The sequence below is a fragment of the Felis catus genome, chromosome A2, assembly GCF_018350175.1.
Source record: "Felis catus isolate Fca126 chromosome A2, F.catus_Fca126_mat1.0, whole genome shotgun sequence".
NCBI lineage: Eukaryota > Metazoa > Chordata > Mammalia > Carnivora > Felidae > Felis > Felis catus.
Window position 1 is genome coordinate 88,490,972 of NC_058369.1, and position 21,372 is coordinate 88,512,343.

General features: G+C 33.2%; 1 protein-coding gene across 5 annotated transcripts in view; it reads right to left on the reverse strand.

The window, feature by feature from the left end:
• Positions 1 to 21,372, reverse strand: part of SEMA3A (semaphorin 3A) — a 481,474-nt gene that overhangs the window by 161,541 nt on the left and 298,561 nt on the right. For all 5 annotated transcript variants that reach the window (XM_045052318.1, XM_003982709.6, XM_019825395.3 and 2 more), the window contains 2 exons: positions 7,646 to 7,803; positions 2,621 to 2,683 (listed from right to left, as the gene is read on the reverse strand). In XM_045052318.1, coding sequence (XP_044908253.1) covers positions 2,621 to 2,683; positions 7,646 to 7,803 — 221 coding nt within the window. The remainder of the gene's footprint in view (positions 1 to 2,620; positions 2,684 to 7,645; positions 7,804 to 21,372) is intronic.

Sequence of the window (21,372 nt, forward strand, 5' to 3'; positions counted from 1 at the left end):
ATGAAAAGGCTTTGAATGAATATTCTGAATCACTGTATTTTCTGATCAAGAAAATGGAAGTAGTGATATCCACCTCATAAAGTTGTCATTAAAATTACATTTACAAAATAGCATTTAAATCATCATAGTACTTGACACAGGAAAGATTCTCAATAATTATACGTATTCATGTCTTCACTTGTTAAACTTCAACAGAAATGGAAAGAGTCTGTTTTTAAAAGTCACAGGTGCATACTGGTAAAATCTCTACTTCTATCCATCCTTAGTTAATATCACATTGAAATCTTTCAAAATAATCTGTTAACGGTAAGCATGGCATTTTAACATTAATAATTTTTTGTGTATTCAGTTATGGGTTTTTTTGCCTTGTGTATTCAGTTATGGGTTTTTAGACTTACAAAGTATTTTCTTCTTTTAAATAATTTTCACAAAAACTCTTAAACTTGTTTCTCCCAATTGTAAAATATGTAATGTCTCATTTAATGGATAAAATAATAAAGCACTCCAGAAATCAGAATACTTGCATAAGTACAGTCAATGAGTCATTGGGGGTTTCAACATAACATTCCTGACTTCTCTGGACTCCTACACCATTGTTTTTTCCTCTTTACTCCTTTCGAATAGTCCTAACATAAGTATCAACTTGGGACAGTTTAATATTTGACAGAACACACTTTTTTTTAATGTTCATTTATTTTTGAGAAAGAGAGACAGAGCATGAGCAGGGGAGGGGCAGAGAGAGAGGGAGACACAGAATGTGAAGCAGATTCCAGGCTCTGAGCTGTCAGCAAAGAGACCGACGTGGGGCTCAAATTCACAAATGATGAGATCATAACCTGAGCCAAAGTCAGGCATTTAACCTACTGAGCCACCCAGGCGTCCCTTGACAGAACGTTTTTGTGGTCCACTTTTACATAGCCAAAAAAATGTTTACTATGAAGGTGCAATGTAACTTATCATCACTATATTTAAAGTGAAATTTTCAAGGATGAAATTTGCCATGTTTGCTAATATGTAATTAATCAAAGCTTGTGCTTTGTCCTCTTTTATCTATCTTCCTTCACCAGTAGCCAACACTGTTACCAGATTGAGATATTCTTTCCCCAAGAATTCAGACTCCACCTCTACATCATTCTAAACATATGCGTCATCTTGTGGGCAGCTGCTACCAATCAATCAGGTTGTCTCCTGAAAATATCTACATATCTATCCATCTACAAATATATATATATACATATACATACACACACACACACACACACACACACACACACACACACACACACAAGCAGGTTAATGTGTGTCTTTAAGCACCTAAGATAAATTTCTTTTAAATGCCAATATGTATACAAAATACATAGGATTTTTCTTGTGTTTTAGACATCCAAAAATAAGACACAAAATAAAATACACCATATATGTTTTTTTTAATTCAAAAAAATTTAATGGTTTATTTTTTAGAGAGAGACAGAGTGTGAGCAGGGGAGGGGCAAAGAGAGAGGGAGACACAGAATCTGAGCTGTCAGCACACAGCCTGACGCGGGGCTCGAACTCATAAACAGTGAGATCATGACCTGAGCCGAAGTAGCACACTTAACCAACAGAGCCACCCAGGCACCCCTAAATTATATATGTTTTAAATCCTGAAATTCATTTTACTTTATTGATTTAAATGACTATAACTGCCTTTTATGATCTGTGCAAATACTTGGCTATACCTCAAAACAGTGACCCACTTAATTTTACTAACAAAGTTTGCCTCAGAAAAAAATGAATGCACCTTTTGATAAAGGTAAAACCATTGTTGGATTGCTTACCATTCTTCTTTTGTTCAATGCCTATTACCTAGTCAAGACAATGCCTATTACCTAGGCATTATTCAATCCATATTTAAGAAATCAGAGGGGGGCGCCTGGGTGGCGCAGTCGGTTAAGCGTCCGACTTCAGCCAGATCACGATCTCGTGGTCCGTGAGTTCGAGCCCCGCATCGGGCTCTGGGTTGATGGCTCAGAGCCTGGAGCCTGTTTCCGATTCTGTGTCTCCCTCTCTCTCTGCCCCTCCCCCGTTCATGCTCTGTCTCTCTCTGTCCCAAAAATAAAAATAAAAAACGTTGAAAAAAAAAATTTAAGAAATCAGAGGAAGGATGGATGGATGGATGGATGGATGGAAGGAAGGAAGGAAGGAAGGAAGGAAGGAAGGAAGGAAGGAAGGTGAAAGGAAAGGAAAACAGAAAAAGAACGGAATGCAAAGAAGGAAGAAGGGATAATTTAATCATGACTCTGAGGCAGAAAAATTTCATATCACCCAAAAGGAATTCAAGAAGAATTAACATATGAAAACAAATTTGTACAAAGAAGTTGACTTGCTGAATATAAGTATATATGCTACAAAATTGCATTTTGTTAATTATCTTTTGTATACATGTAAATCTTTAGGCATGTTTTACCTTTACCCACTTCTTTATATAAAAATGCCACTATCCAAAATTAAATACTTTTTTGTTTCTAAAAAGTGATTAGGTTCACAAGTATAGTGTTTACTTAATACAACACTAAACAAAAATGATGACAGAATAATAAATTACATAATTACTAAGATAATTTAGCTGATTGATACTTACCAGGATATCTTTTCCAGCCCATTTGCATTCATCCCTTCTGGTAAAAGATACTGGCCACACAATCTAAGGGCAGAGAAAAAACATAATTTTACGCCAATTAAGTTCTCTAAGTGATCCAACATTATAGTCTGTTAGACTAAGGTGGGGCAACTTAAAGAAAGTTCCACAAAGCATTATGTGGTAGGATGGTTTCAGCTTAAACTCTGCAGTAGCATCTATTAATTGGTATGAATGTAAATCCTTCAATCTCTGCCTACCCATTAGACTTTGCTGTTTATAAAAGTTGAGCAACACAGAATTTATGTAGTCAGTAGATTTAAGCAGCGTGCAGAGAAGAGAACTGTCAGGTTGGGAGAGGAAGATCATTTTGAGAAGATGTGAAAATCTCGTGAAGGGAGATAGAAATAAACATAAAAAAGTGTCTAACATTTTTCTAAAAGAATCTGTCTTTATTATAAAATAGTCATATTGAATTTAAACATGAGGTGCTCTGGGTCCTTTTCCCTAATTCAAATTTCAGCATGACACTCTAGAATGAGCAATTGATAGGGTTAAGAAAACCTCATTTTAGAAAGGAATTTTTTTTTTTTTTTTTTTTTTTGGTGGGGGGAAGCACAGTAAGTAGGTAAGAGTAGCATTATATACTTTCTGGAGATAAAGAAGGAAATGAATTTCCAAATAGATAGCTCTAAAAACTCTGCCACTGTGGGAAAAACTTAAACTAATTGAAAAACAATTGTTTTCATCCCTAATATTTCCCCTTCATTCTTTTACAACATTTATGCTAAATTCCAAAGGTTTCTATACTGTATAATTACAATGACAGTGGTAAGCAGGCCAAGATATTATTGGTGGTTTAGGGGATGGTGGATGTATTTTTCTTTATAATATTAATACAAACATCCTCATCTAAATTTTAATATAAAATTGTTCAGTTCCTCAGGGCAATTCGAATGAATCCTATCTGTATTGGGGCAACACAATTGAATTTTTTTCTTTAATTCATCTTTCTCATCTGGTAACAGTTAATTGCAGGAAAAAAAAATGTCATAAGTAAAAAAAAAAAAATCCAGACATGGTGCAGTCACTCATTCATGTCTGTGTTAGTCTCAAAATGACTGATCATCTTTTTTGGGATCCTCAAGATAATTCAGTATAAATGGTCATAAACAAGCCTCAAGATAATTCAGTATAAATGGTTATAAACAAGCCTCAAGATAATTCAATATAAACGGACATAAACAAGCCCCTAGATAATTCAGTATGAATGGTCATAAACTTGTGCAAGGGCTATGATATTCAATCTAGGGAATCAAAAAACAAAATATAACACATTCATAAGCAAGAATTTAGGACATATCGAAATAACCTATGATGGCATAACAAATGCATTTCAGCTCTGTGTCACAATTATAAAAGCCCTAAAAATTTTTGGTTATACATTCATTTTTACCATCTGAAGCTTTTAATTTATGTATTCTTTTTCATGTGCTTTTCTTTTCATGTTTATCTGTATATGTAAATTAGAACTGTCATTTGATTTGTTCCACAAGGATCTTACAAAGTAATCTCATAATAAAAAAAAAAAAATCTAAGCACAATAAATGCACGTCCTTAAAATTCCCATTACCCTGACTTCTGAATTACTAGAGCGGGTGCTGGGTAGTCTGTTCCATACATTCCACAGCTCTGTCTTCACTGTGGCTATGGAAAGCCCAAGCGATCTATTCTTATTTATTTTTTTTTCAACGTTTATTTATTTTTGGGACAGAGAGAGACAGAGCATGAACGGGGGAGGGGCAGAGAGAGAGGGAGACACAGAATCGGAAACAGGCTCCAGGCTCTGAGCCATCAGCCCAGAGCCCGACGCGGGGCTCGAACTCATGGACCGCGAGATCGTGACCTGGCTGAAGTCGGACGCTTAACCGAATGCGCCACCCAGGCGCCCCTATTCTTATTTAAAGTTTATACCGGTAGATAAAATATAAATTTCATTTAAAACACGACAATAATATAGAGTATGGGGCTAAGATTTACTGACTTTCACATTAAGCTTGCCGGTTACATTTCACAAAACTCACAGATTATTAAAACATGATTTTTAACTGAAAAAGGCAAGTCATTTTCTCATACTTTCCTAGCTCTTGACTGCTGGTGGTGAGATAGCATGGGTCTCATTTTGTCATTTTTCTCTTATGTCAAATGTTGATAAAAAATAATGTTGATAACATTTATGCTCAATTCTCTCATACTTAGAGGAGTGTGTACTCTCAACTTTCTAGAGTTCCCAGAGTTAAATAAATAAGTATAGCTTAAAAATCTGGCATGAATAAAATAAATTTTGGTATATAATATGCTATTCTGGAAAGCAACTTATGGGCATAATTATAAGTCAGTGAAATAAATATATATATTTACTTTATATAAAAAATATAAACATATTTAATTGTCATTTCTAACAGTATCCTCTTCCATAAAGAAAAATTCCTGACTATTTGGTTATATTTGTTTACCTGTAGATATTTTTGTCTTCTTTGTTCAAAAAGTCTCAATTAACAATGCCTAAATTTCTTATGCTCATATTCAAAGTGTTTCATGATGTGTATTACACTTTCCTTTCTTCATGCTTCTATAGTTCTATTCATGACAGCCCCTCTCACTCATAATTTTATAAATAAGCATTTGTGCCTTAAAGAAACAGCATGCTTTTATGAAGGTCTAGAATCTTTTCATGGTTCTTCCAAATCTGAGAATGTGTTATCTCTAATAAGGATTGGCCTAATATATACCTTTATGCTCATAATCTTATCTTTAATATTATGTTGTAAGTCCCTCAAGAATTATTTATGATATCCTACAGTGATCTTTATAAAGTTTATTACAAGAGTAGATGCTTCAGAAAATGCTAAATAACATCATACAGAGATTATAAAGAACATTAATAGACAAATGCATGTGAATTCTTAAGTAAACTAGATTTACTCCTATGGACAGTGTGGTATAATTAAATAATATGTTTGGAATGAATGTTTTAGACTTAGAAATATGTCTCCCATTAGAATAATGATTTTAAATGCAAGAGCAGGAGCTATAACAACACTATGAAACTGGGCAAGTCACCTAACTTGAATTAATTCATTACTTCAGTATCTATTTATTGTAAGTCTAGTTGGTAGAAGATACTGTGATTATATCAAGGGCATACAAATGGCTCTGCGATTTTCCTCATCTATAAAACAGCAGGTTGTCTCATACAATAATTAAGCCTTTTCAATTTTAGAACACACTGAGTATATAAACTAAGAATCTTTATTATTTCATTATTCAGAGAAAAATGCCAAATACATTAAATACATATTCTGAGGTGTGATGTTACTCATATATTGTTTATGGATAAAAAATATATGTATATATATTTATGTTATATATATGAGTTTTACAAAATGATAAAACTATTATGAACACTGAAAACTTGAACTTATATAATTTCCTACTATTAAAATACCAAATATTTCTTAAACTTGGATTTTTCACTCATTAGATAAAAAGGATGACTTATTTTCACTAAACAAAACAAAGCTGCTTATTTTATGACCTTTAGAAAAGACTCCAAGGTAAATATTTTTGTTATTTCAGAAAAACAAACGGATAACTAGTTTTCTTAGACAACAGATAACCTTAGGAATACTGCAATCATCTGAGAAGTGTTAGAAATCAAATAGATTGAAAAAATCAGAAAAAGAAATATCAAATGACATTTAAATGCCGTGTATTAATCTCTAAGTATATCGCTGCTGTTTTGTATGATATACATAATGAATCAAATCTTTATGTAAAGTCAGAATTTCAGAGTTTGGGTAGTAGGAAAGTAAAAGTCTTAGGTCCAGTGGTATACTCTATTAGAGATATGAATTAGCTTTGAATTTAATCTTCATTTGATCTTCAAAGCAATATTCTCCAACCAGGACAAAAGCTTTTAATACAATTCATTACTTTTCAAAACTTATTGTCCAATATGTTAAAGTTTATCAGAAGCTTAGGAAACACCACTCTCTAAAGTCCTATAAGAAGCAAAATTAACATACATAAAAACTGATGTATATGTACTCTAAAAAAATATGTTATACTAGTACTCCTACAAAAGCCGCTACATAAAAGATTTTTGTTCCTCAGAGAATTATGACTGGAAATACTGACTATGAAAAAATAATTGACTTTGAGTGCAGCATATGGACTCAGTAGCATAATTTGCACTGATTTTTCAATCCATGTTTATTTTCCAAACTGTATAGTTTATTAATTAAAGAAGCCAAAAACATGGTAAAGAGTAAGGACAAAACTGATAGACTGCAAGTGTCTAAATGACCACATTTGTAAAGATCTGACACTGAAAACTGATCTTCTAGATGAGGGTTTGGCAAACTTTTTGTTTGAAAGGCCAGATAGTAAATATTTTAGGCTCTGTGAGCCAGATGATCTCTATCACAACTATTCAATTCTGCCATTGTTGAATGAAAGCAAACATAGACAGTATGTAAATGTATGAGTGTCTGTGTTCCAATAACCATTATTTACAAAAACAGGTGACACACCAGATTAGGCATGTGTAAAATGATTGATGAACTCTGCATTTGCTGACAATATAGCGATATATACATACACATACATATACACACACACGGTAAATGACATCAATTATGATATATAAATATAATGGTTCAGATGTTTAGTTTTACACAGGAAAAATGATATAACTATGGAAGGATAAGCTTAAGTCAGTATTTCTTAAAATGATCATTTAACATACTATGGTTTTGTCCTTGATGATTTTTATGGTTTACTGCATCCATTGATTTGTGATAATCAAATCAATGCATTATTTTTATTTGCATCTGAAAAAATAAAATTATTAATTTAAACAGTTTTTTTTCCAGTTGTAACACTATCAAATAGCTAGAGAATTCACTGTTAAATAGCTTGAGATGTTTTAAAGAAACTACAGTGTATACATTAGAATAAAGATACCTTTTGAAAATCCTTGATATTAACCAGGTTGAATGAAAATATGTGATCCTTCGCTCCAACATACAGCCTACTCCGTTCCTCATCCAAAAGGAAGGTATGATAACTGGAGCTGTTGGCCAAGCCATTGAAAGTGATCACATTGTTGGATTCCAACATTTCTGCAAGGTAACAAAGCAAGACATTGGGTGTTAATGTGAGGTCCTACATGAGCATGGACTATTGGTACATGGCAATCTACGGCCTGCTGTAGCTACAAATCAGTGGTTGTTCTTAACGGTACTAAGAAATATACAGGAGCCATTTTTGTTTGTTTACATTTCATGGAAATGGAAGTCATATTCATTAGTTTGCTGATTTCATACTCAATACCATATACTTCTTCAGAAGAAAGGAACAGAAATACCTCCTCTGCACAACTGATCCAAGGAAATCTCTGTGCATGTAATGATAAAATGAAATGCTCAGTATTGTATATAAAATGTCTTTAATTTTACAAAGGTTTTTTTAAATGGTTTCATTTGTTCCAAATCATTATCTAAAAGGAAAAGCGAAGCAGGCCAACAGAGCAGAGGCAGTATGAGGGAAACACTGTTGAACCTCCCAGGTTGTTTGAGGCTTCTTTTTACTAAGGAATTTTTACATGTCTTTTTGACCATTAAATCATTAACTCCACCATCTAAATCTTTTGTAATATTTTGTGACTGACATATATACAGAAGTCAAGTTACCTTTTCATAAAAACGTAAGTTATATGAATTTTACTATCTGACTTCAATTTTTCAGTTTATTATCATTCTTCTATTTGCTTTTGCTAAGGGGCAAATCCTGACTTTTAGACCTATACCTAAGTGAAGAAATATTTTCAAATAAAAACATTAATTATAAGTCCACCTTTGCATTACAAAGGCAATTGTTGATAATCAACAAAGAGGTTTTTTTGTTTTTGTTTTTTTTACATATCAGCCTCAGTCAAAATTATGTACATATACCACCACAACCCCCCCCCCCCCCATGGGATGGAAACGCTGAAGATTCTCCAAAACTGTGTACTGAATCGATGATTCAGATTTGTCCAGGGCACACATAGTTGAACCCTTTCATCAACACCCACAAAATGCAGAATGTGTTTTCCAAGGAGAGAAAGCAGCAATACAGACCCTTCCTCTATCCCAGTCCTGTCCCCCATACATTAGCTTTACGCTAAGTTTCCTTGCTGTATATATTTCTCCTACCGCCTTCTCCCTATAACCAAAAATATTATTTCAGTGGGGGATAAAGTTCAAACTCCTTAATTTAGCATTAAAGACCATCTGAGTTTACACCCCAACCCAGTACTCCTCCCTCACGTCCTCGATCCTGCAGGAAAATGTATCTGCAGTTGTCCACTTTTTAGTCTTTGCTGCCGTTGTTCTTGACATCTACAACTATATACCACCTTGACAAGGGTATCCATTCTTTTTTTTTTAATGTTTATCTATTTTTGATAGAGCACAAGCAGGGGAGGGGCAGAGAGAGGGGAGACACAGCGAAGCAGACACCACTCTCTGAGCCGTCAGCACAGAGGCCAACATGGGGCTTGAACCCACAATCTGTGAGATCATGACTTGAGCCCAAAGCAGACACTTAACCAACTGAGTCACCCAGGCACCACAAAGAGTATCCATCCGTAAGAGCTAGTTCAAGTGCAAGCTCCAAGAAATTCTTATAATTTCTTTGTAAATTACTCCTATAACTTGTATCACACTGTCAATCATTCATGTAAATGACTTATCTACCAGAATTAACATCCCCTCAAGTCAGGAAATCTATAATTAATAGCTCACTACCCACAACTCACATGGTTTCTTTTCCACATTACCAGGTCTTTAAATATTAAATCAAATATATATTTTTTCTATGGATTTATCTATCCATCCATCTACTACACAAAATTATAAGAATTGTTAAAATTATTAAAATGTGATTTTCTAATTAATTCATGAAAAAACAGTGTAATACTGGGCTAGCCTTTTCCCACCCTCCACACCCATTAAAAAAAAATAAATAAAGGAAGAAAGGAAAGAAAAGGAAGGCAGGAAGGGAGGAAGGAAGGAGGGAGGGAAGGAAGGAATCCATTTGAGAATTTCATTCACATGAATGACGTCTGAAATAAATGAGAGCTATTAGTTTCCAGAGAGAAAAAAACCATAATTCACTACATGGTATCTGAATTTAAATGTCATCCTGTCACCACTTTCCGAATTATTGCAAATACTCAATGTTACACAGAATGAATATAAGACTGAAATTTCTGGCATCCTGAGCTGTGTGAGGACGGCTACTGTAAAAGGCAAGGGTACATTACTGGACATGTTCAATGACTGACTTAATGGTTGTTCAAAGAGATAATAATTATCAAATAGAGAACGTGCCCTTCAGTATTCCTTCCAATTATAAAATCTATAATAATCCCCCCCCCCCCCAATACAAGAGAAACAAAACTACAGGGAGCTAGACAAACTGAAAAGTCAGGTAAGTCTAAGCCAAGACAATTACATAAATATTAACCAATAGGAGGGTCCTTAAAGAGACACAAAGGTGAATTTTAATTGGAAACACACAGAACTATATAAGGGAGGTCTAAGCATCAAGTGGAAAAAGTTATGGGAAGACAACTTCTATACCTAGAGAACGCAGAGTCATCCAGTTACAGGTAAGAACACAAAGTATCATCATAGTACTTACTAGCTGTGCAAACTAGGATGAATTCCTTATGCTACCTGGACCTCAGATTTTGGAAGATGGGGTTAATAATATATCTTCTAAGAGCTATTGTGAAGGTGAAATTAGGTAATTCATGTTAAATACTTAGAACAATAATTTGCATAGTAAAGTACACAATCACCTATGTGTATAAGTAGAGGTGAAATAGTAGTATGTTCAATCTTTTTGACCAGAAGTAGGAAATTAAGGTCCAGATGTAGCAGACTGAAAAAAAATATTTTTCTACCTATCTTACCAAATATGATAACTCATTAGCATTATCATTTTGTAAAGGGATAAAGAAAACCAATATACTTTCGATTTACATTAGTATGAAATATAAAGGTCCTTTTAAAAACAGTGAAATATTTTTTTGGTTTGCCAATTTCTATAACCTAAATTTTAAATAATAAATGTAGTGTCTATATTATAATTACAAACAATGAAAATACTCACCTAATTAAAAAATACATTACAGGTTGAATTTTGTAAATTCGTTCAGGGAGAATCATTGGTTACTCAGTACAGACAACTTAGAGAAAAGTCTTTAGTGGTTTATGTATGACATCACTACGGAAACAAACTACGCTTTAAAAATATGTTAGTGCTAGATCATTTCATTAAACAAAGAGACAATATTTTCCTGGAGTATGGGTTAGCAGCTGTGTTTTCCATCACTTTCAAATATACTTGATTTTGCCTAATCATTCCTTTTTGCTCCAATTTCTTTAGATGTTCCTCTCTATCAAGGACTTTTTATATTTCATTACAACCAAGAAAAGAGTCTTTTTGAGACTCTCATGACACTGAGTCACAGCAAATTCTAGACTGCTTAGATTATCTCAACACTTTCCAGGGAAAAAAAATACCTAGGTTAAAATCAGAGACGTTTTCTCTACATCTAGATAGATCTCATATTCTTTAATATTCTGTTTTCCTTTTTTAAATTTGTTATTTTTTTCCTATATGTAGATACATTCAGCTATACCTGATATTAAATAACTTCAACTTTGACTCTACTCCTTCAGAATTTTAGGACTTTCTTTTCAGCTTCTATTTTATAATTCTTAGTGTGACATAAATTAGAATTGGAACTAAAATAAGTATTCAGAAATGTGAAATGTTTAATATTCCACTACCTTTTCATATCTTGCCTATGTTCACATCCAGGAAAATAGCAACAAACATTAGAGAACAATCTAAATTTCTACAGAATCAATTTGACTATAATGAATCTGGTAGACCAAAGCATGTAAAGACACTAATTCTTTCTGGTGTAATTCAGCTTTTTCCTGGTTGAGACATTGCTTCAACCTCTACACGTTGTGGCAACCATAAAGAGAAGTCAATGTACAATTGTAATCAAAAGTGCCATTTCAAACAAGCACTCTTTAATGAACTTTTTATTCTGAAATACGAAAGGTGATTAAATAAGCATTCTATTTATTTCAGCTTCCAAAAATGACTTAGCGTCTACAATTTGTTTAATGACAAAATGGAAGCTATACCAATCAAAGAGTAAATAGTTTTTGCTCAATAGTGCTAACTATTATCACCATTATAAGATAATGGAGACAGTAAGCATTAAGTATATATAGATGTTCATTTCATATGATTTCAAGCAGCAGAGTGTTCAATTACATAGATTACATTCTCTTGTGATATAATTCCAAAAAACAGTCTTATGAAATTCAGGACACATATATATAAAGTCCATATATCTATTTTTAATGTAATAACATGAGCAAAAGAAGAAATGAAACTATATTTGATGTATTTTAATTAGAGGATCCCACCAACTAATTATGGGAGAAGAACCATGATCTTTTCTAATGCATCTTTATTTCTTTGAAAGTTTATTTATTTTTGAGAGAGAGCACACAAGTGACTGGGGAGGGGCAGAGAGAGGGAGGCAGGTAATCCTAGGCAGGCTTGGGGCTGTCAGTGCAGAGCCCAACACAGGGCTCCATCTCACAAACTGTGAGATCATGACCTGAAACCAAGAGTCAGTCAGTCAACTTACTGAGCCACACACAGGCAACCCTCATGTCAATTCTAATTTTCATTCTACTTATTTATTTACAAATTTTGAGATCTGCCTTTTTTCCTGAATTCATCATAATCTACGTAGCTTTATTTGAATAAAGAAAAAAAGACATTGTTAGTAATTATCAGTAGATTAAGATACTGAAAAATTATTTTACGAGCTGATGTTCTTCTCATGTTTATTTTAATGTATGAAATGAAAAAAAAATGATGGGAAAATTTATATCAAAATCATACATGACTACTGACCTCTACATAATAAAGCTGGATAGTTCCTGTGGTGTTCTGATTATCGTTAGGACAAAAATAGATTTCTACAGATTATTGTATTGCAATAACCAGGTCAGATTCTCAAAAGGCAATGAAATGAATACAAATTTCTAGAATGTAAGACCGCCCAGAACTAGACATTTTTATAACAGGATGAAGAACTGTCTGACCTTCAAAATCAAACAATAGCCACTCTGTTCTTTATATTTCTGACTTCCATTATTGTTTCTCATTCTCTTGCTCTTCCTTCCTCTTTTTCTCTCTTCTTTCCTTACCCCATGCTCTAAGTTTTATAGCATGAAAGGTAATAGGATGCCATCAGTTACTGGATTCAAATTAATTGCCTGTATTCATTCATGGCTTTAGCCTCATGTCCTTTTTCTATGACTTGAACTTTGTCCTTTCACAGAAAAAAGATCCCATTTAAAGTAGTCAAAGGCTGGATCTATAGGAAGCCAAATATTTTGACTAAATGATGACTATATCCAGATATTTGTAAATACTGGAAGGTTCACTGAGGTCCAAAGTTTTAGATGCTGTATTTCAGTGCTTCCTAGATTATTTTTTAAATTTCAAAAACTAAATTATTTCTAAAGCAAAATAGGAGCTAAAATAAAAGTTGGCAACTTTTTGTTGCATTATAAAAATAACAGAAACAAGTACTATTGACAGTCATATCATTTCATACAAAAAAGAGGTATTTTATTTAATAAAAAGAGCAAGAAGCAGCACACAAAAAGGATAATCCTTGGATACGGATAAATTTATACTGTAGAAAAATTCACCTTATTTTTACTACTTTATTTCACCAAGGACTTATTTTTAAAGACTATTACACAGAAGGGAAGTACCTTTCCACAGACATGTTTGGCAACTGCTTCTCTAAGATAAATTGTGTGAATGGTGAACTCTACTCACAGCATTTCTAGCCAGTGTATTCTGTCATTACATAGATACAGCTAATGTTAGTGGGTATCTACATGCTTTTATTTATTTGGTGATGCTGAGTATATGCTCTCAGTTCACAAACTTTGGTATGTATTGTTCAAATATACTTAGAAAAATCTATCTTCTAATTTCATTACTAGTAAATACTTGAAATGTGCATCCAATTTTTACATCCTGGTCCGATGGTAACTTTTACATTAACTAATTTCTCTAGTCTATGCCAGACGCCACAACACTCTGTAAAACACAATCCCCCCACCTCTGCCTAGAACATTTCTCCAAGTTCTTCCAACTTATTTATTTATATTTGCCAAGGGTCTGATCTCTAACATCTCCTAACACATTGAATTTATGGCAGGACGCTCCCTTCTCTTCTCAGGTGCTTCTTATTTGTAGTTGACTTGGAGAGACTCCCTAATCAAAGTACAAGGTGCCCACATTTGAGTTTTAGACAAGCAAAGGTCCGTTACCAGCGCAAACCCAGTTTCTAAGCTTCTAGATGGCACACAATGAACTATATTGTCAGTGAGAGACAATGTATTTTTCCTCAAATATGCTTGTAAAACTCAAGAGCAGGCCTATCTGTGATATTAATCTGTTTTTCACTTTTTACAATGTGAAACATATGTATGGAGAGTTACTTCCTACAGACTAATCTAATTCAACAAGCACATACCCAGTCTTTACTGTGTATAATACACAGGCATTGGCTAAGAAGTATGTGGAATATAAAGAGTAATAAAATCTTGATGGAAAGACAAATGCCCTCAAAGAAGCAAAAACTAAATGAACAGCATGAAGAATAATAAGAGCTAAGAAAGTTAACAGGAGGGAGAAATTAATGCCTCATGGAAAAGTGGTTACTCATTGGAGAAAGAACTTGGCGATTAATCCTGGCCTTAAAAAAATGTGTAACATATGACTTTGACCAGCAGGATGAGGTGTGGCAGAGCATTCCATGCACAGGACATGATAATGATCAGGAGACAGAAATAAGGTAAAATATAAGGTACAGTTTTAATTGCCTACTATTGCCAAAAACTGCTAAATGACTTATAGGTATATTCATTAAAAGTTTTATAACAAGATTATGAGGTGACAGTTCTCAGTCTCATTTTTTTCTCAGACAGATATTGGAAATATCCTAGGTCACACAGACTATGTGGTAGAAAGTCAAGATATCCACTCCCATCTGACACCTGGGGCCGGTTCTTTTGGTCTTACCCTATTCTATCTCTAAGAAGGTAGAATCTTTGAGAATGCTAAGAACAGATTATTGAGAAAAAAAATGTAAGAAGTTCGGTTATTTCTTACTATTACATAACTCACCTTAGTTGGGAGTCTCTTAAATCTTTATCTTATTTTCCCTGTACTTCATCTTTTTTTACACAGTAATAACTCCATGGGTAATCTTTTCTACAGGTATTTCTCGGTCACTAGCAGGATTTTGACATGTCTTAAATGTCTATCTTCCAAGACAGATTTCCCTCTGAAGACCAAACAAGGGCTTACCAAATACTTCTATGTAGATATTGTACAAACATGTCAGAGTTTGCAGGACTTGAACAGAACTCACTCCCTTTTCTTCATTCCATTACTGACATCATCACCTTTCTGTATGTTTAAAACTAGATGCAGGTATCACTCAATCGTGTAACCCAGAGCCTCTTCATCATCCATTGGTCCAATCCATCACTCCACTTTGTTAAATGCTACAATAATTTCTTGTGTATTTTCCTTTGCTTACATCCTCATTGTCAGTGTCATAATTCATTTCCTCATAATTTCTTCCTTTGATTATTATAATTATATTCTAACAGAACTTCCTCCGTAGGTTTACAGTAACAAACCATGCTAGTGCTACCTCCAGAATAATTTTCTACAAAACAAGCTGAGAAAAGGGCACTTTTACTCTATCACTTTCCTTTGAATCTCACATGGAAAAAAAGAAAAGAATAAGAAAACAGAGAAGAATATCGGTCTTAAATGAAGAGAGGAAGTAACCCCAAAGAAATATCAAACCACAAATTAGTAAGAAAACATGCCCAATATAGCAAAAGCATGAAATGTTTCGAGACGGAATGCTGAAATCTGGCACATACCTTCATATACTGCAGGTAGGATCGAATTAGTAATCAAAAGGTTAACAAATCATAAAAGTTGTATCCTCAAATGCTTAATTACAGAAACAAACTCTAGGAATCCATATGGCTATTATAGGAAAATGTCCATAAAAAGTGAAATTACACCTAAAGTACAAAGGTGGCATTACCACCACCACCACCACCATCACCACCATCACCACCACCATCATCATCACAAGTAACACTTGAATGCAAGGTACTGTTCTAACCACATACATGCAGCGGATTATTATATATAAAGTGATCACAGTGCTATATGAGTCTAATTATCTGTAGAAGAAATGGCTAACCATCTACTTAATTAATTATTGAATTTGAGATCTAAAAAAACCTTTAGACTATAAAGTCTGATTACTTTCATTTACAAAAAAGCATAAATGACTTTACAATGAATAGTTGCAGAGGCCAGGTTTATATTAAATTCTCCTGGCTCTTAGTTTAATGTTCTTTCTAAATAAGTCTCTAGAAAACTCAAGACGTTAATTTTCTCCTAATATTTTTCTGCCTGATCTTTGATAAGTTTTTGTACAAGTATCTGCTCAAAAAATAAAAGCTGCTAACGATTTAGAGGAAAAAAAAACCTAATATAAGATACTAATTTTTACTTCTTCTTGGAAAAAAATGAATTTAAATATCATTATTACATAAAGCAACTAAATGTTTTAATGTGACTAAAAGTGATTAATACAACCCTGTATTACAATTGATCACTTATTTCTGTGCAAGATGATTAGTCAGTAAAAGTCTCCAATTAAAGTATAGATCTTTCTTTTATAATAATTCACACTGGTTTAATTTAGTGCATTGAGTGATAGGCTAGTAATCCAGAGATCGAAACTCTGTTTTTGATTCTGTTTTTATGTCTTAATTATTTATGAGGCTCCTCTACAGGCAGGTTTCTATTACCAGTAAATGTTCATTAAATGCCTATGAGTAGCAAGAATTGTATTATCATTAGCAAAGTTAAAGAAAACAAAAAAGAAGCCTATCTAAAGAATACACCTGAAAGTCTGATTTATCAGGCAGTTCTGGTCAATCATTTACACATACCATAGCATATATTTCAGTGTGTTCTTGAAATAGCTGTCATATTCCAAATGGTTATAAGAAAGCAAATGTTTTCTAATATTTATACACTATATACTTTAATTTTCCAGTAACAAAACTGTGGACAACATTCACATATGGAGAATTAAATAGCTATAAACCACTTATTACATGCTATCTTTTATATATACCCACTGTAAGAATTTTTTAAAAACTGCTTAAGAATTTCTCTGAATTTTTCTAATGTTGAGAAAATGAGCTTTTACTTAAGAAAGAAAATGAGTATTTCATCCGTATTTTTCCATCATTTCCACTCCATGATATGCTTATGGGAGGAAAGAAACCTTTCTTATTCACTGACAAGAACTGATACATTGAAGTGTGACCATTCCAGAGAACATATTTACTTTAGTGTTCATGAGTGTCCCTTTTTGACTGAGGTAAGAATCTATTTCCTAGAGTTGGAAGAGAGAGAAGGTCACAAGAAAGTCCAGGAGATCATATGGACACTCTCAAGGACCAATCCAGTAACCAAATCAGAGGAGCATGTCTGTGTGGATGGGGATAGGAATTACCTAAAACTTAGATTCTGTGGACAAAAGATATTTATTACATGTTTATCAAATGAATGAGTAGATGAATTTCTGATTAGGTGGATAAAATGAACGTGTTTATGAGTGTACAACAGGGTATGTGGGTTAGATTACCCATATCTTATCCTGCTCCCCTTATTCCTCTAGTCTTTTCATTCTCTAAATTGCATGGTGTCTGGGTGTCACAAACAAACGCAATTTGAGTTTGTCAGTTAAAGTAGAAGTTGGTTCACCTGAGAGCTTATTTTATTGTCTTTTGAGGGGGATATGGGGAATAGGGAGAGCATTCATATGGCATAGCTAGGCATGTCCCACTGCTTTAACCAGAAAAGATACATTTTGATTATGAAGGCTTCTGGCTTGCCCATAAAAGGATTCTGTTTGAATCAGATTTCCTGCAGAGGGGTGGAAGAGAGATGGAAGAGGAGGGTGTTTGTTGAAAACCAATGAACTCAAAAGATCTCTAGATGAAACCATACAATATGTTCTGAGTCTATTCTGATCTTAGTGACAATAATAATCCTATTAATGATGACACATTATGTTTCCCCTAATAATGTGTTCAATTTTGGAGTGGGCACATTTCAGAAATTATTAATCAAAAGAAGTCAGATGCTTTAATGAAGTAGGTTTATAAGATTTCACTGACATTCTATAATTTTTCTATAGACATAAATAAAAGGGGGGATTGATTATTACATAGATAATTTGGGCAAATTAAGTTTTCCTATATTCTACACTGCCCAAATATTTTCTTTTTTTTACAAAAATTATCTCACGGTATTAGTTCTAAAATTTACTTTGTACAGAAAGAAATAGTAATTTAAAAATTTTATCTTATATAGAAAATGAGACAAGTTAAAATTGTTCAATTTTATTTTCTAAACAAATTCTGCTATAAGTGTATTCTAAGACTGGGACATGTTTTGGAATATTTGGAGATTACAATTAAAGATAATGTGAGCCAGGATTGATTTAAGAGCCCTGAGGACAATTCAGTGATTCCCTAGAATGAAACTAAGAATGCAGCATGTTTATTGAAAATCCTTGCTTTCCCAGGGCTCATTAAAATCAAGCATATCTCTGGGCTGAACAGGAGGACAACATTCAACATTCCTGGGACCAATGCAGGGCACACAGACATTTATCCCCCCAAGAACAAAAGTCTAATTCAGAACCCGATTTATCTCTTTTAGAATGGGCAAAAAAAAAGCAGCATAAGTCAATTTCTTATTAAACTTGCTTCTACACTTCATCAAAAACATTACCATTTCCCTTTCATAAAACAACAAAAACCAAACCAAAACACTAATAAAAATTTTAAAATGAATGATAAATAATAAACGTTGTTTAAAGTGACATATGATCTCCTTTTAATCCCTGCCTTAACACACATTCAAAATGAGACTCCTCCATTAGTTTGAATACAGAGAAAAATGGGAAAATTTGCCTCAAGACACAGGGAGAGAAAGTGTTATTAGTGCTATTAAGTTCTAATGAAACCCTCACAGCAGTTCTATGTGAGCATGAAAGAGTCATATAACATTATCTAAGGTCCCCAATTTCTGAATTCTTACCTTTTCCTGTTACTTGTTTCTTTTGCATGTAAATAGTTAAAAGATTATCTCTGCCAATCATTTCTTTATAATATTACTATTACTAAGTTTTGGATTAAATAATTGACAATTATTTTCTATCTTTAAAATTAGAATATTTCTTCAAATACAGGTATTTATTTTTTTAATATCTCTTCAAATCAATAAATTGTTATAAAAATAGGAACCTATGTACTCCCACCTCAGAAAACTTGCTTTAGAAGCTAAGGTCTTGTTTTTTGCTGTGTTCCAAAGTGGCAAAACATTCTTCGTAACATTTCCAAGATTTTAAATATTTCTTTTAATTTTTTATTTCCTTGTAAGGCATTTGTTTCTTGTTAGGCTAAATGCCACTCCTGGTAAGACTCAAAAAGTGGTAAAAACCAGAATTACAGAATCAAGGAAAAAATTTCTAGTTTTCTCAATTATAACTGTTGTTTTATCATTTCTAAGTACTCAAAGGGAAGAAATTCTACTTTAAAAACTCAAGAAAGTAGTTTAAAAGTTCATAGCTGAGTTTGTTTGATGAACTTAATGACTTCCACCTCATTTAGGAAATCAGAATCTAAAAAATGTTACACTCAACTCTCTTGATAGGCTCTGGAGTTTATCAGCCCTGCTTTGCCACTTCATTAGCTGTCAAGAACCAGTAAGTGATATTGCTATGAAAGTCTTGATTCAGGTAGTTGAGAATGCTCTTATTGCAAAAGTACCAATTATCAACAGAAGCGAAATCAAAAGACGGTCTATCAGGAAAGACACATCATCCACATACATACAGTTGGTTATCATCTTTGTAGACATCAAAGAAAAGGAGAGCTTTTGAACTATCAGTAGTTGATTTGTAACATTCAGAAAAAATACACACATTGATTTAATATACACTGCAGCAGAGTTATCACCGACCTTGGAACTCTTACCTTATAATCATGTGAGGGCAACAAAATAGGAATACAAATGCATATTTTCTTACCGAAGGATAAATGCATAAAAGATAAAAATACGCACTTTTTAATTTCTATGCTTAAATGGATGCTTATACTTGGTCTTACACTATTTTTTGTGGCCAATCTTTTACTAAATATATTTGTGTTTTGTTAAGTAAGCAATTCCACAATGAGCTTTCCCTTTAATGCACATATACTATTTGGGGTTCAAAATACTACCTTAGTGAAATTTAATTTTAATTATAGAGAATTTTATTTCCTCCCTACCTTCTACAGTTGATAAACTGGAAAAGCATAAACAATCTTGAATATTCCAAACAAAAGTTAGAACATATTTTCTGTGGCATTTACATGCCATTAGTTATACATCAAGAACTGTTGAAGCTATCTCTTTGCCCAATGAAAGCAAACATACATATTAATGAATGAAGGATCCTATACTGGTGTGTTCCATAAAACACTAATTTCCTCTGATGCTCCATGGAATAAAGTATTCCATGAGAAGCTGGAATGTGGGAGAATACTGCATATATTATATTATACTTCAAATTAAGACCTTAAAAGACTTTTGGAGGTCTAGCTGTGGGTAAATTTACATAAGGAAACTACTAAACCTGTTTCCCAACCTTGTATCATATATATTTTTTTTAATGTAAAAGCACTCCTACTTTCAAGAAATATTCAGGGAGATACTACCATATTAATAGAAGACTCTGATTACTAAAAATGCTACTTATTGATAAATACTAGGATATTAAACAGAGAAAATAGTTTGGTTGGAATTATTTTTAAAAGATAGACATTTTCCAGGCTAATTGTTCTGAAAAGTGAATGCAGACCAATTCCTTTCTTTGTGCTGTCATCTTGCCTTCAATTCCTGTATATTTTTGGAGGGTAACAGTATTGTAATAATAACATCCCATGTTTTTGGTAGATTCCTTAATCTGATTTTAACTTATTTTTAATATAAGGTAAACAGAAACCAAAAAAGGTTAGGAAATTGGTGTAACAAATATTTAATATCTAACTCAGCTAATGATTATTAGGCATTGTCTGAAAAAAAAATAGGACAGTTTCCTAGAATTGCAATCATATGTCTAGAAATGAAAAGTAAAACAAAAGTCACTTTATGTTTTGTATGAGTTTCAAAAGAGTGCTTGGTTTTTGTTTTTTTCTCTTTTTGGCTTTAAAATGTATCTGTATCTGTACAGTTTTGACCAAGACTTTCTTGTAAAATGGCATATAGTTTAACTATTGTATATACTGTAACATATATCAGATATATGCACATAGCTATATCATTACTCTGATATATATACAGGCCTGAGGACTGACAGGTGTCCGTCTGTCCTGGTGAGAGTGGGGGGCCTTCCAAGAGCTGGCCCAGCGAAGGAG